The sequence below is a fragment of the Mustela erminea genome, chromosome 1, assembly GCF_009829155.1.
Source record: "Mustela erminea isolate mMusErm1 chromosome 1, mMusErm1.Pri, whole genome shotgun sequence".
Lineage (NCBI taxonomy): Eukaryota > Metazoa > Chordata > Mammalia > Carnivora > Mustelidae > Mustela > Mustela erminea.
In genome coordinates this window covers 51,385,614-51,402,477 of record NC_045614.1, presented here as the reverse complement: position 1 = coordinate 51,402,477, position 16,864 = coordinate 51,385,614, and the positions used below count along the sequence as shown (strand labels likewise).

Below are 16,864 nucleotides of genomic sequence, written 5' to 3'. Positions count from 1 at the left end.
ATGGCACTGGCTGTGGGACAGTACTTATCAACTCTGTGACCTCCTATCTTGGGATGCAAAGCTGTAATAAGCCCTGTAAATTCACCCGCTGGACTTCTCCCTGTGCTTTCTCCAAGCAGATCCTATGCATTCCCGCCTGCAGGCTTAGCTCATACTGTTTGCTGCATAGGAATATTCCCATCTCCTCCCACACCCTACCTCGCCCCTGGCCCCATACATGTCTGAGGAGACCCATTACAACTGCCACCCTCCCTGGGAAGCTTTAATGGATCGCCATGGATTCATTTCTGAACCTGAATCTGATCATTTATTATATACTCAGATATAGGCATATGTGAGATTATTTTGAAAAATTTGTGAAAATACCAAACTGGGGGGATAAAACATGTCAATGGCAACCTCAGTATGGGTAATTCCCATGCTCAGCAATCCTATAGTGCTTGATTTCATTTTTTTAATTTATTATTTTTTTAAAAGATTTTATTTATTTATTTGACAGACAGAGATCACAAGTAGGCAGAGAAACTGGCAGAGAGAGGAGAGCAGGCAGAGAAGCAGGCAGAGAAAGGAGAGCTCTCTGCTGAGCAGAGAGCCCGATGATGCGGGGCTCAATCCCAGGACCCTGGGATCATGACCTGAGCTGAAGGCAGAGGCTTCAACCCACTGAGCCACCCAGGCGTCCCTGATTTTATTTTTTGTAGAACAAATCTTACCCTACCCAAGTGCATGTGAAATGGCTTTAATCTCTTTAGTAGAAGGCAGGATACTTGAACATTTGCATGGTCAAAATCTGGTGTCGGATAGCCTATGTTTGAATGCTGGTGACCTTGAGTAAGTCCCTTCCCATATTTGTGCCTCTCTTCCTTCATCTGTGAAAGAGGGGTGCTTCTGCTATGTTGTTGGGTTTTTGGGGGGAGGATATCATGGGGTAATAATAATTGCTACCATTTATTGAGTGCTTACTATGTGCCTGGCACCATGCTAAGCTTAGCTTTACATTCTTATTTGATCCTCCCAAGAGCTCCCTCATTCTTGAAATCCCTTACCCAGCAGTATTTTCTTCCCCATAGCACTTACCTTCTTCAACCAAATTTTATCATTTACTCATTTTGTTTATTTTCATCTTCCTCTTCCAGGGCCTCTTGCCTTGCATGACTCCAGGAGGCACCATTCACTGTGCATTCTGAGTTCGACCTTTACCGAGAACATGAATGTGACTGGTGGGGATTTCCCAGAGTTGTGTAACGTGGAGACCCTGGAGCTCCAGGAGGACAGAGACCTTCCTTCCTTCCTCCCTCCCTCCCTTGCTCCTTCTTCCCTCTGTGTGTGTGTTTATTTTGATCATTGCTGCATCCCCGTATCCAGAACCATGCCTGATCTATAGTAAGCTTTCAATTAATATTTGTTGAAAGAATGAATTAAAAAGCCCTTAAAGATAGCCCGTTTTACTGGTGAGGAAACCGAGGCTCAATGAGTTAGTGATTTGCCACAAGCTCCAAGAGACACTGAGGCAGCTGGGTGTTTCCAGCATGCCTGCTCTCAACAGCTTTGCAAAACTGCGTGTCTGAAATGCCTGGCATTGTCCCTGCCAGCCCGCAATTGCTCAACAAATATTAATGAGCTTGCTTACATGGGTCAGCCTCTCTCCTCTGGAGACCATCCCTACAGAGTAACAAACTGTCACATAGCTGTTGCTTTGAGAAATTAAATTAAATTGCAAGGTGCAAAGAAAAGGTGAACCTTTTGGAGTTTCTGGAAGAAAAATTCCTAACCCGACTGCTAATGGAGTTTGCAGGGGCCTCTCAGGCCTTTCCCACCCGATTCTTTTTCCTGCTGCCTTCCCTTTTGTGAGCATTTCTTCCCCTTTTTGCTTGCAGTGAGTTCTGCTCTCCTGTAGGCTACAATGTGTCAGTTGTTATAAAATCCGGGAGGTGGAGCTTGGTGACGAGGTGGGTGGGGGAGCGCTCAGCCAGCCCTGCAGGGCGAACAGTCCAGCCCTGGTTTACCCGAAGCTTAAGCCTTGCAGCAGGAGAACTTCCATCTCGGCTCTCCTGGCTTTGATCCTCACTGTACATCAGACCAGAGGCGCCGAAGGGAGGGAGGATGCGAGATGACCGGCTCTTTGGCAACCTGACCATCTCCTTAGCAGAGCTTTTGAAAGCCAGCCGGGGACTGACTGCACGACCAAGGAGGCGCCGCGCCTCTCGTGGATGTGTGTGTGTGGGGGTGGGTGGGTGAGTCGGTGTGAGTGAGTGAACGTGTGTGTATGTGTGTGTGCATCACGGCTGTGTGTGTGTGTGTCCGGATGAGTGCGAGAGTGCACGCGTGAGTGTGTTTGTGTGCATGTGTGTGTGATCGCTTTTGGTTTTTATTTCTGTGGAAGAAAAATCTTGAAAATCTGGGGCAGGTTACTGAGCTCCTAGGGTGGTAGTTCTTCTTTTGCAAGAAGAGCTGACCAGACCAAGCTACTAGAGACATTTTTTTTTTTTTTCGGCGAGTAAAGAGAATTTTCCTCCCGGATCGAGAGGGATTTTTCCCCCCCCTGGCTCTGCAGCGGAGTAAAAGAGATTAGTCCCTAAACCTGTGAAATCGACCAGAGCCGTGTGATTACCAGGGCTCGAGAGAGGACTCGGAAGAAAAAGAGAAATAAATCAAACAGCCTGTCAGTGCCTTTGGCCACTTTGGAAGATGTCATCTCAAACTAAGTTCAAGAAAGACAAAGAAATCATTGCCGAATATGAAGCCCAAATAAAAGGTGAGACACGGGCTGGGGAGTCATGCTTCCCGTCCCCTTTCCTTTTTCTCTTGCTTTGGCTTTCTTTTACCCTTTTTCCTCCCTGCCATCACGAAATGTTGTTATGCATCAATAATCTTATTGTGAGTAGGAACAGTGGCGGCCGCACAAGTCCAGACTGGTTTCAACTGCAGAGAGCGCCGGTGCTGGGAGTATGGATTATAGAATGGGCAGCAATCACTGCATTGCAGGTGTGTGAGGAGGATCCGACGCCCGGCTTTAGGAGTGTCGCGGATACTCCATCATCTTGGCGGTGACATGTCACTCTAAGGCCATTTTGACAGTCACCACCTCCTCCCCCCTCCCACCCTGAAAGCCCCTTCCTATGATCTTTTTACAATCTGCTTTTATTTTTCTTTCTTCTTTTTGGTTTTTGTTGTTGCTTTCCTTTGCCCCTTTCTCTGGGCTGGAATTCACATGCATATGCACAGGGAAGCAGCATCCCCGGGGCTGCAATTCTTTGTCAGTGTCTCTTGGCTGGCCTAGGTTGCCATGGATGAACTGTTACAGGGCATATTGATCTGGACTAATGCAGGCATTTAGGCATAAAGAGGGAGCTCGGTGCAGAAAATGTATTCTCTCACAGTGTGCAGCCCCAGTCACCATCCTGCCGCTTGCTAGCTTGTAGGGTCATCAGGCTTCATTCAAAGCCAACAGCTCAGTGTGCCGTTTCGGCGGCTGGGAGCTGCCTGGCTGCCGTAGTGCCTGAGGAAGCTAGCCAGCAGGGTGAGATGACCTCTGGCTGCTTGTTCCAGCTTTGCTGCACGGGGGGCACACTCCTCAGAAGCTGCCCCCTAAATCCTCCCTCTCAAGGCGAAATAGGACACCGGACACAATGGCATAGACGAATGCAGGCGGAATCCTCATTCACGCCCTACTGGGGTTCTCCCACCTTCGTGAGTTTTAGGCTCAGCTCTGGTGAGAAAAACCTAAAAGCACCGTGCTCGCCCTTTCTCTGAGGAGGTACCCTGAGGGAAGCCTGGGCCTGTGCCTCTTAGCGTCTGGTTTCTTTCTGGTCCTGGGAGGGCTCTCCTTGCTGCGACACGGGCTGTGTTGTGGTCTTCTGCGGAAAGATTGAAGACAAAATACATCTTCAGGGGATACCGATGCCTGCCCTTGAGGCTCTGGGTGGACTGTTAGAGCAAGTTGGTTATTTAGGGCCCAGGTGACGTGAGGCTGCCACACCTGCTTTGGGTGCTGCCGCAGCTCCTGACTCAGTGACCCAGGAAGGCAGGCTGCCTCTCCAGGAGCGGCGGGAGGCCGGCATCCACAGCTGCTGCACACGCTTCAGATGCTTGGGAACCTTTGGGAGGGGAGCAGCCACCAGGGGAGGGCTTTGTTTTTTTTTTTTCCCTCCAGTCTCGCCAACCGTCTTGTGCCTTTTAGTTCTGGTCAGACCCGGCATGCTAATCACCTCTGGGTAGACCCCAGGGCAGAAATAAACAGAAAACCCTTTTCCAGCTTTCAGTTCAGTGTGGAAAACAGTGACTTACAATGTTTCAGTCTTGCTGAGAATTTAGAAGCAAGCCCTTTATTGGTCAGAGATTTGAATTCACCCGACTGCTCCAGTACAAAAGCCCAGGTTCGGTCTTCGCCTACACACTTTTTAGGGAGTTTGTATTTTATAAGATGAAGGTAACTGATTATTATTGTTCTTTTTAACTGCGGTTCCCAAGAAAAATGCCACAGTAGAGAAGGGGCTGTTGAGTTTTGGACAGTTTGGGGTTTTTATTAGCATTGCCATGGTAGGGAGCACGCTTGTCTCATTTTTGGATTGCTACCACTGGGCCCGTGAACTTTGCTTGAGGATCAATTAAGCGTTTCTTGTTCTGGCTGATTCTTTTACGTTTTACTGTTCACCTTTATTTTAACAGCTACTCAGCAAGTGTAAGGTAATGCATTTCAGTAGGAAATTTGTCCAGATGATATTGACTCTTCCAGACTCTAAAGGTCTCTACGTTCTGGTTAAAGGAGTTGAATTTCGGTCCTTCAGAATTGACACCCACACAACTTAGGTCAGGATGTTGCAGTCTCTGAAACCATCTGGAACCTTTTCTCTAAAATTCTGTTCATCGTCGTCGTAATTCCTGATGTACATACAGGGCTCTACAGTTTCTCTGGCTCACTCCCAAACATCACTACTCTTGGCCTACACAGTGTACGGAAAGGGTTCATATGAGCTCAGTTTTAGGGAGGAGGAAACTGAGGCCTTGTCATGTGGAATGACTTGCCCAAGGTCACAAGGCTGGAAATGTGAAGGCAGCCCGTCCTCTTTCCCAGTACATTGTTTGCCTGAAGCTTCCCCCTGAAGGATTGATGTCAGTAGCAGATGGCGGTTTTGTGGTGGGGACTGGCTGCCTTTTGAACGCGTTCCATTGTTTACCCTCTTACTTTTATCCCTTGCCTTTGTTGCTTGCCTCTGAAGAATGTTTGACCAATCACCAAAAATAACGCCTGATGCCAATTTCCTTTCTCCCTGGGTATCATCATTTGGCCAGTTTGGTGCAGATACTTCACTTACTTAGGTAAATTTTGTCCTGTGAATCGAGTGAGGGGAATTTTTGGTTTTTAAAAATGATACTGAATTCTTTGTTGACGTACTCTCTTTTATCTCTTTTTGAAGAATTTATTGACCTAAGGAGAATGTTTTAAAACTTTTTTTCCCCTACTGTAGAAAATTTCAGACCCATGCCTTCTTTTACCTTCTCAAATCCTTGAATCCCTTTGATAATATATTTGCAACACAGTAGTATACCAGGTACTTGTACATTCCCAGTGATGGGGAGCTCATCACCTCCCAAGTCCACATATTCTACCTATGGATAGCTCTGGCTGTTGTGTTGTTTATGTCCCCTAATTGCTTCTGTATTTTCTTCCCCTTGGGACTCCACAGAACAGGACAGATGCTTCTTCCCTGTGACTGCCCGTTGGATGTTTAGAGACTCTGATCATAGCTCCTGGACTATGAGCATCTTCATTTGGTCTTGTAAAGTACTTATCTGCTGCTTAATCAACTTCTCTCTCCTTTGGATTTACTGTATATTTGCTTGCAGACTCTAGTGCCTTTGGGTGCTTGGCAGGTAGAATAAATGAGTGCAGATGGCCAAGTAAGATGATTAGTCTTATGATGATTAGTTGGTCCACTGCCTCATTGAGGGCAATAGAAGAAAGGGTGGTGGTGATTATGGTAGGCTTGAGAGAATGTGTCCTGTCCAAATGGAGAGTCACCACTTGGGTTCAGCCTTTTGTTGCCATTTAGGAATGTAGGCCTAACTAGATCTTTCTTTCTTAAAGATTTTATTTATTTATTTGACAGACAGAGATCACAAGTAGGAAGGGAAGCAGGCAGAGAGAGAGGAGGAAGCAGGCCCCCTGCTGAGCAGAGAGCCTGATGTGGGGCTTGATCCCAGGACCCTGGGATCATGACCTGAGCTGAAAGCAGAGGCTTTAACCCACTGAGCCACCCAGGCGCGCCTAACTAGATCTTTCAATTTCTCAACAGATGCCAGAAAGCTAGATGAGAGCTTTATGCTATTAAAGATGTTTTGCCAAGGTACACCTGGCTGACTCCATTGGTAGAGCATGTGACTCTCGATCTCGAGGGTCTTAAGTTCAAGCCCCACGTTCAGTGTAGAGATTACTTTAAAAAGTTTAAAAAGTTTTGTGACTCTTGATCTTGGGGTTATGAGTTCAAGCCCCACACGGGGTGTGAAGATTATTTAAAAATAAGATCTTAAAAAAATGATGTTTTGCCAAATGGACCTTCAAAAGATCATACTATCAAAACCCTTCCTCAAGAGTGGTAACAAGTTCTAGATGAAGGTCTCTGGATGTGGTCAGAGAAAGGAAACAACTATCACCTCCTTATGCTGTATATAATGCTTCTGTTATATAACCCGAAGGCTGAATTAGCCCTTTCACTGCCCATCTCCTCATTGTACCCTATCTTTTATATTTGCTATATTTTTCTAATCCACTAGGCTAGGAGTTATGTCAGAGAAAATAAATTAAAATGAATTTAATAGGATTTGTTCTTGGTGACCCTGTGCTAGCTCCAGATGGACTCAACTTCCTCTCTGCTTGCAAGTATCTCTTTATGAGTCTGTTTAAGAATTTTGTTTGAGAGTAACATCATATTCTCTAGCCTGGAAATGGCAAGCTGTAACTTTTTTCCCCTTTGAAAACTGGAATAACATTTGCCCAACTCCGGAGTTTTGGCATCTATCCTATTTTTCACAATTCCCTCAAAGATCAGTGATAGTGTTTGATAATCTTATTTGCCAGAGTTCTCAGTACCCTGGGCTCTAATTCATCTTGCTGTCAGACATGATGATCTGTTCTGCTTTTATTCAGAGTTCTCATTTCCATTTCAACCTAATAGAAAATTGAAATAGAAACACAGTGATTGACTTTAGTGTTTTGTTTTTTATTATACATCCATAGTCATTTTAGGCCATCTTCTTAAGAGCAAAAGTCTAGAATTTGGGGGAAGAAGAGCAGATTTTGAAGAAGATCACAGAGAAGTATTTATTTACTCATTCATTTATATATTCATTCAGTAGATATTGATTATCTACTTTGTTCTTAGTCTCATGCTGGGTGTTGTGAGAGATACAGAGTTTATGATATATTTTTGGCTTTCTAAGATTTTTCTTGAAATATGGTGATAAAATCAGTGAAGGAAATTAAAAACAAAACAAAACAAAATAAAAACCAAACTCAGAATACAAAAGCTTCCAGCTGAGCACCAGAATGAGTTTAGTCTGAAAGAGATTATGCCCTTGACTGAGTGGAGAAGCTCCTTAGGAGCCCTCACTACTGTCAACAGGCTCCAATGAGGAAAGGATGCTGGGTTGGGGAGACACTGGGGAGTATTAGGGACTGTGGGTGATTAGTGAGCTCACCTAGAGGAGTCTCAACTCTAGTCTTCACTGCCAGGCAGAGTGTGAGCCCAGAATGCTGGTTCTTTCCATGTTTTAAGGGCATCTGGATTTTAAAACAAAATGTCCTGATTTTTATTTTTAATTTCTAAATTTTAAAAAATTTTAAATTATAAACATTAAAAAATTGGGTAGTCTTTTTTATTTTTGAGCTATAAGAGTTCTTTTTAAATTAAAGGGTAAGGGGCACTTGGGTGGCTCAGTCAGTTAAGTGTCTAACACTTGATTTCGGCTTAGGTCACGATCTTAGGGTTGTGAGATCAAGCCCTGCATGGGGCTTGGTGCTCAGTGTGGAGCCTGCTTCAGATTCTCTCTCTCTCTCTCCCTTCACCCCTCTCCCTGCTCCTGTGCTTTCTCTCTTTCAATAAATAAATAAATAAATAAATAAATAAATAAAATCTTAAAAAAAAAAAAAAGTCGGAGGATAGTTGGCATACAATGTTCCATTAGTTTCCGGTGTACAATGTTGTGATCCCACAACACTATATGTTAGGCTATGCTAAGCTCACAAGTGTAGCCACCATCTGTCACCATACAACACTATTACAATACGGCTGACTATATTCCCTATGCTGTGCCTTTCATCTCTGTGACTTACTCATTCCATGGAAGCCTGTACCTCCTACTTTCTTTCACCCATTTTATCCTTCCCCCAACCCCTCCCTCTCACAACCGTCAGTGTGTTCTCTGTAGTTATAGGTCTATTTCTGCTTTTTGTTTGTTTATTCATTTGTTTTGTTTTTTAGATTCCACATGTAAGTTAGATCACATGGTATTTGTCTTTCTCCGTCTGACTTACTTCACCTAGCATAACACCCTGTAGGTCTATCCATGTTGCTACAAATAGCAAGACCTCATTCTTTTTTTTTTTTTTAAAAGGTTTTATTTATTTATTTGACAGACAGAGATCACAAGTAGGCAGAGAGGCAGGCAGAGAGAGAGGGAGGAGGAAGCAGGCTCCCTGCTGAGCAGAGAGCCCGATGTGGGACTCGATCCCAGGACCCTGAGATCATGACCTGAGCCGAAGGCAGCGGCTTAACCCACTGAGCCACACAGGCGCCCCAAGACCTCATTCTTTTTGATGGATATGCCATATCTTCTTTATCCATTCCTCTATCTATCCATGGACATTTAGGTTGCTTCCATATCTTGGCTATTGTAAATAACGCTGCAGTACACATAAGGGTACATATATCTTTTCAGATTTCTGTTTTGTTTTTTTGGGGGGGGGTAAACACCCAGCTGTGGAATTATTGGATCATAGTGTATTTCTATTTTAATTCTTTGAGGAACCAACATACTGTGTTCCACAGTGGCTGCACCAATTTATATTCCCACCAATAGTGCACAAGGGTTCTTTTTTTGAGCTCTAAGAGTTCTTTATTCTGGATATAAGTCCCTTAGCAGATATATGATTTACAAATATTTCCCCCCATTCGGTGGGTTATCCTTTCCCTTTTTTGATGGGGCCCTTTGAAGCACAGAAGTATTTAATTTTTATGAAGTTTAGATTATCTATTTATTCTCATGCTTTTCTGTAATATCTAGGACTCTTTTGCCAAATCCAAGGCTATGATGAAAAGCTCCTGATTTTTAAATGTAGCTCAGATTTTTGAGAAACACTATGCTGCCTGAACAAACCCATCAGTGGGACATTTTTCAGTCCACTGACCACCAGTTTGTAAATTCTGGCCTACAAGTTGAAGTCCATAAAAAGTCTTGGTGATGGAGCTTCAGCCAGTTTTATCTTCTGTTTTATCTTCAGTTGTCTTCTCTATAATAAACCTGTGCTCTTATAACCACATGAAACCAATCCGTTATCTCTGAACCCTCCATGTCCCTTCCTACCTCTGGATCTTTCCCCATTTGCGCCTTCGTTCTGCTTAAGATATCCCCCTCTTCTCATGCTTTCTTTGGCCAATTCCTGACTGTCCCTTAGTGCCTGCCCAAATGATACTCTCTTCCGTGATGTCTTCCTAATAACTCTCGTAGGCAGAATCAGTGGTTTCCTCACATCTGCCCCCCCATATTCTGAGCCTTACTCTCCTTTTCTACAATCTTGTGATTAATCCTTTGGCCATGAACTCTTGAGGCCAGAAATGCTCGTGGTCATTTTGTTTCCCCACTGTGGTTGCCATAAGATAGGTTGAGAGAATGGCTGGTAAGTTACTAGTAAGAAGTTTTATTCTTACAGCTTTTAGCTCGCTTAGTTATTTTCTTTTACACGTCTCTTAGGCTGCCATAGCAAAAATACCATGAACTCACCGGTGACTTAAACAATAGATGTTTGTTTCTCACGTTTTTGGTGGCTGAAAGTTCAAGATCAAGGTACCAACAGATTTGGTTCCTGGTGTTGTAGATGGCTGCCCTCTCTCTGTATGCTCATATGGCCTTTGCTCAGTGTGTGGAGCGAGAGCGCTGTCTGACTTCTTCATACAAGGGCACCGATCCCATCATGAGGGCCCTACTGTCATGACCTTCAGCTAAACCTAATTATCTCCCCAAAGCCTCATCTACTTCCAAATACGATCATACTGAGGTTAGGGGTTCAACATATGAATTTGGATGGGGAGACACAAATACTCAACCTATGAAAGGACCCATATTTTCTGTTCCATTGAAAATAGGGGTATTATTTTTTTTTTAAGATTTATTTATTTATGTATTTATTTATTTGACAGATAAATTACAAGTAGGCAGAGAGGGAGACAGAGAGAGAGGGAGAAGCAGGCTCCCCACTAAGCAGAGAGCCCGCTATGGGACTCAATCCCAGAACCCCGGGATCATGACCTGAGCCAAAGGTAGAGGCTCAACACACTGAGCCACCCAGGCGCCCCCAAAATAGGAATATTATTGAGAAAGAAAATACTCTCCATAGTTTGCTGAAGTTCCTTGTTTGTTCCTGGTAGTGGAGATTTGGTGAAGGCTGACGTGTTGAAAGCCAAGGTGATGTATGATGAGGCATTGTTTGCCACAGTCATGGTGGAGTGTGCATTCCAGGCTCTTTCCAGTTTGGGGAAATCAGTGAATCTGGGGATGTGTATTGGCTGTTTTTGGAGTTTTTACCACAAGAGTTTGTTAGAAACAACCTTTCCTTTCCTCTCTTATTCATTTATTCCTTCACTTACTCACTCATTCATCAGTGACCATTGCAAGCCATGCTTCAGGCTATATAACTTTATTTAGCAGTAAGAGGTCCTTAAGTTTTATTTAGCTCCAAGTCTCAGTCATATATAACACTATCTCATTTTGTGATCTCAATAATTTTCTGAGGTTCTCATTATTATTCCTGTTTTATAGATTAAAAGCTCTAAGGTTCAGAGAAATAAGTTAGATCAGATTGCATAGCAAACAGGGGCAGTGCTAGGGTTTAAAGGGAGCCTTCCTGACTTCCATTTGTGCAGGGAGGCAAGAAGCATGCCAACACAATGTAACTCTGAAACCCAGGGGTTTCTCTACTGGGGGTCAGTCTGGGATGGGTCTTAATCTTTGACTTCCTATCCTTCCTAAAGTTTCAGCTCCCCGTCTAGTCTAGCTTTTCCTAGTGCTCGCTGGATGCCATCTAGTTGTGTCAGATCCTGTCACACCCTCCATCCCCCTCATGGAGTCACTTTTGGCAAAGTGTCCACTGGAGATACTCCTGTAGATTTGACTGAGGCTGCTCTGTCTGCCTCTGTCAACCTGGAAATACAGAACCGGAAATCCGAGCGGTCTTCTAATCCAGGTCTCCCAATTCTCCCTGCCTCCAGAGCCAAGATGTGGAAACCAACGTTCAGAGAAGGGTTCTGGCTTACAGACACTAGTAGACCATAATTCCAGGAGGCGGAGAGCTCTCTCTGCTAGGCCCATTGCTGTAGGCTTGTGCCGGGCCTCTAGTTGGTGATCCATAAATGTATGGGTTTGAATTGCTCTGGTAGATGGTGCAAACCCAGGTGGTGGTGATTGCCCGGGAGACAGAGCTGAGTGGTACCTTGGAGAACAGGATGAGGCAAGGATATCATAGGGTAAGGATGGGAGGGTGGAGAGGTTAGGCTGGATCAGAAATTGGTCCTTTCCGGGAAGGGATGGGGGTTGACTTCTTTAAGATGCTGAGTTTCAGAATCTCTGGCCTAATACAGGACCTAGCAAATGGTGTTCTAGGCTTGATTTCACTTGTAAATGATTCATTCCTGATGGTTCGTTGGTGTTTATAAAATATCTTAGCTGGCCAGGAGGAGGATTTTGGCTCTTTTCTCTTAATTTGTCTAATCGTTAGGCCAATTTATGTTTGGAGCAGTGTTCCCTGAGAAGTATTCCATGAAACTGGATGTAAAGAGGCTTTAGGTGGAAAAAAATTGGGGGACAAATGGGTCTTGGAAGTTCTAACACAAACGGAGTTAAATAGGTTTATTTCCTACAGGAGTTCCGGGAACCTTAAATGTGTTAAGTGTAAAGCACCAAGAAGGGGCCCTGGACTTTTCTCAAACTTATTCAATCTTGTAGACATTTTTTGTGGAATATCTCACACAACTCTATTCCTGAGGGGTGCCTGGGTGGCTCAGTCAGTTAAGTGTCTGCCTTTGGCTCAGGGACCGAGCCCTGTGTCCAGGCTCCCTACTCAGCATGGAGTCTGCTTCTCCCTCTCCCTCCCCCCACCCCAACCCCACCCTGCCTTGCTCATGCTCTCTCACTCTCTTAAGTACATAAATCTGAAACAACAACAACAACAACAACCTATTCCGGACTCTATTCCTGAGATTAAATTCTAGAAAGTATGAGACCACACAATTTGTGGATTATCCTGATTCTTTCTCTTTTCTGCCTTTTGCCACCAGTTCCCTAATTTTTATACTTTTCTCAGAGGGCAGTTTGAAGAGGGGTAGAGGTAAAAGAAATGCGTATCCAGCCCAGCTAAGTGATATTGATGTGGTGTTTTGAGGTCACTTAGAAAATGTGGGTTTTGACATCTCCAATTACAGAGCGCTCAACCATTGATTTAAATGGTAATTTGGCGACAGCTTGCCCCTGATCAATATGCACGGCGTGTGCCGGTCTGTGTGTGACAGTAAGAGGTTGCACTCAGCTGCAGGCTGCATTCACGGGGCCTTGAGTGGACCCCAGCACTGCCCCTGGGATTGTAGTCAATGCCAGGTGACATTGGTGCAGAGGAACGCACGGAAGCCCAAAGCCCGTGCACCTCACAGTGAACAGAGCTCAGCTGCAAATCCAGGTGCAAGAGAAATGTGTTTTTCTTTATGTTTCTATAGCTCGATTTCCATTTGTCATCTGTCTTCTGCTAGGGGTGGCAGAAATAAATATAAGTCAGTTTGGGGTTTTTCCTCTCTCCTTCTGTGCTGTACCCCAAGGTCCAGGAGACAAAGGCAGTGCCAAGGGACATCTGTTGTGGTTTATCATCAATCTATTTTGTAAACTGAAATAGCCTCCTTCTTTTTGGGCCTTCAGTGGTCTGTCCATGCCAGTGACCCATCCTTGATTCCCTGTGTCCCTTTCTTCAGTACTTCCATGCCGTTTGCAAGCACCAGGAGTCATCCTGGTGCCCACATACCATGCTGTCTTATGAAGAACTCTGGACATTTGTCTCCGGCCTGCCCTTGCTTCTCCTCCAGTGCCTTCCTCGAGCTCTCTGGCTGGGGAAGCAGCCCAGCTGCTCTCTGTTCTCAGATTCCACAAATCTGTATGGGGGATTCCCTTGTTACTCTCTTTCCCTGGGCTTGTTTGGGGTAAGGCAGCGTGCAGGCCGTTTTCCTATAGATCCATAAAATCTATGTACACTTTGCTTTACTGACTCCTGGAAATCTTTATCCATGTGTAGATTAGGGGTGGTATCCTGGCTCTTTGTCATCAGATGTTCACTCAAGGTTATTGTACATAACACACATTTTTTCTATTCTCTCTGAGGGCTAGGGTTTTGAAAGTCAAAAGCCAAGAATTGACTCTTTCTCTGTGTTATCCCAGAGGTAACAAACATAGAAAGCCCTCTTTGCCTGAATCTGGTCCAGAAGCTCTTAAGGAAATATGGATGAAAAACCTTCAATATTTCAAGATATTAATTGAGTGGATTTCCTTTCTTTTCTGCCTGCACCATGCTGGCCCAGACCATCGTGACTTCTTCCTGGGACCATGGCAACATCCTTCTAACTCAGGGTTTCTCAACCTCCTCACTACTGACATTTGGAGTTGGATCAGTTTTTTTTTTTTTTTTTTAAAGATTTTATTTATTTATTTGACAGACAGATCACAGTAGGCAGAGAGGCAGGCAGAGAGGAGGAAGCAGGCTCCCTGCTGAGCAGAGAGCCCAATGCAGCCCTCGATCCCAGGACCCTGATATCATGACCTGAGACCCTGAGATCATGACCTGAGCCAAAGACAGATACTTTAACCCACTGAGTCACCCAGGTGCCCAGTTTTTTTTTTTTGTTTTGTTTTTTTGTTTTTTTTAAGATTTTATTTGTTTATTTGACAGGGAGAGAGAGAAAGAGAGAGAGCACAAGCAGGCGGAGCAGCAGGCAGAGGGAGAGGGAGAAGGAAGCTCCCCACAGAGCAGGGAGCCCAGTTCGGGACTCAATCCCAGGACCCTGGTACCATGACCTGAGCCAAAGGTAGACGCTTAACTGACTGAGCTACCCAGGCATATGTGGAGTTGGATCAGTTTTTGGTGGTTTGTTAGAGCCCTGGCTTCTACCCATTAGATGCCTCTAGTACCCTCCTCTCTCTCCCAAGCTGTGATAACCACAGTTGTCTTCAGACATTGCCAGATGTTCCTGGGAAAGGGAGGCAAAAGAGGCCCTAGTTGAAATCCACTGACTTGACTGGTCTCCCTGCTTCTTCTCTTATTTTCATAGCCCATTCTCTACACAGCAGCCAGCGGTAATCCTTACAATTTAAATCTTAACTCTGTTACACCCTGGTTCCAAACCCTCCGGTAGCATTTCATTGCGTCAGAGTCAAATCTAGGGTGGCTCATTCGATTAAGTGTCTGACTCTTGATTTCCGTTTGGGTCATGATCTCAGGGTCCTGGGATCCAACCCTCTATCGGCCCCTCATGTTGGGCCCCCAGTTTGGGCCCCTGCATTGACCCTACCCTCGGCATGGAGTCTGCTTAAGATTCTCTCTCTCCCTCTCCTCTTGCTCCTCCCCTGTCAATACATATACTCTTTAAAAAAAATATCTTATTTATTTGACAGAGAGGTGTGTGTGAACACAAGCAGTGGGAGTGGGAGAGGGAGAGGGAGAAGCAGGCTCCCCACTGAATAGGGAGCCTAATGCAGGACTCAGTCCCAGGATTCTGGGGTCATGTCCTGAGCCGAAGGCAGACACTTACCTGACTGAGTCACCCAGGTGCCCTGGTAAATAAAATCCTAAAAAAGAAAAAAGTGAATCCAGACCCCTGGCTGGGCTTACAAAGCCATGTTCTGCCCACTTTGGCCTCCTTATCTCTCCACAATCCAAGCTTGTAACCAACTTCAGGCCTTTGCACATAGCTTTTCCCTCTCTCTAGAATCCTTTTCCCCTGGATTGTCACATGGCTGGCTCCTTTTTGGTATTCAGCTTTTAGCTCTCCTGTCACTTCCTGACTACCCAATCTTAAATAGCCATGAGTAACTGTAGATTAGCTGACTTGAATTCTCAGCAGAACACTTATGGCTATATGATATTTCCCCTTCTTTGTTCATTTCTTCTCTTTACCAGAATTGAAAGTCTCTGAGAATAAGACTTTTGTTTCTCTTGCCCATTTGTGTTTTGTTAACACTTGAAACAGCCTTTGGTCTATAATAGATCAAATATTTGCTGAATGAATGAATGAATGAATGCACATGTATTTCCCTTTGATGGACCTTATGCACAAGCATGTATAGGTGTTCTGCTTCAGGGTACGTGGGATTGTACTGGGATTTACAGTTCAGAGGGACATAATGAAGTAGATCTAGGCTTTCCCCAGACCCTGAAGGAAAGGTAATTCAGAAAGAGGAAGAATCCAAAGAACAGACAATTGTATCTATGCAGGGCTGTCTAACTCATCAGAGGGAACAAAGTAGAGGGACCAGGTGGCTGGGATACTACAGGATATCCAATATTTTCTATTAATTGTGTTCCTAGTGTGTGTCTGATATGGGGACACAAAAATGGGTAAAATATAGTCCCCATCCCTGTCTTGGTGGCTCTCAGTTCTCTAGGAGAGATACTTACAAAAATAGATTAATTTATTCTAATAAGTATAGTAAGTACTGGGATAGTGCTGGAACCACACATTTTGGGAACTGAGAGTGAAAGTGACAGCTTTGCCTGGGAGAGCTGGAGAAGTTGTAATAGAAGAAAGGACTTCTGAGTAGGGTTTTGAAGGATGGGTAGAAGCTCAGCTGGCAGTGAAGGGTATATCATAAAACGAGAATTCCATGTGCAAAGGTGTGGGGGTTATGAGAGGGCCTGGGTACTTGGGAAATGGTGAGAAGTTTGATATGGCTAAGTCCAGAGTAGATGGAATGGAGTAGGAGTTGGAGATGAGACTAGAAAGGAAAAGAGCTTGAAGTTCCTTTTTAACCACTGGATCCTATGAATCTTTGACCTTGAAGATAGAGGATGAGAGACTTACTTTTTTTATTACATTTTTTTTTCTGATTGTGGATATAATTCATACTTGTTACTTTTAGTTTCTAAAATACAGAAAAATATAACAAAGGAAAAAAAAAAGAATCTAGAAGCCACTATCTGTGCACCACTATAAATATTCTGATATATTATTACCTTTCAAACTTTATATCTCTATCTACCAAATCTGTTTTGTTCATATATGTATGTAAGATTAAAAAATGGGATGATAGATCTTTAGTTCAAAGTTATGAAAATGAAGCTGACAGGCAGATCATCATAGGTCTAGAGCTTAAAATGGGTAAAGTATGTCCTAAAAATACACAGACTTTGTCAAGTAAGAACATTAATCAATAATCATGACCTTCCACATGTTCTGATGGCCCTCCAGAGCAGGGGATTGGTTTGTTGGAAACTATTCTGTTGTGGTGGTTGGCTTGTGCTGCCACTTCTGTTCCACTGAATTTGTACAAAACGGAGGGGAACTGAGTTGACTTACCAAGACCCGCCCTCCGCATCTGTCCTAACCATTTATAGCTAAAA

At 44.2% G+C, this 16,864-nt stretch overlaps 1 protein-coding gene across 5 annotated transcripts in view; it reads left to right on the top strand.

Moving 5' to 3' along the window:
* Positions 1–1,945: 1,945 nt before the first annotated feature.
* SRGAP3 (SLIT-ROBO Rho GTPase activating protein 3) overlaps positions 1,946–16,864 on the top strand; it is a 253,286-nt gene continuing 238,367 nt past the window's right edge. For 3 of the 5 annotated variants that reach the window (XM_032326257.1, XM_032326255.1, XM_032326246.1), the window contains exon 1: positions 1,946–2,755. In XM_032326257.1, coding sequence (XP_032182148.1) covers positions 2,689–2,755 — 67 coding nt within the window. In that variant the 5' untranslated portion in view covers positions 1,946–2,688. The remainder of the gene's footprint in view (positions 2,756–16,864) is intronic. The other 2 variants (XM_032326266.1, XM_032326273.1) reach the window with 1 other exon arrangement.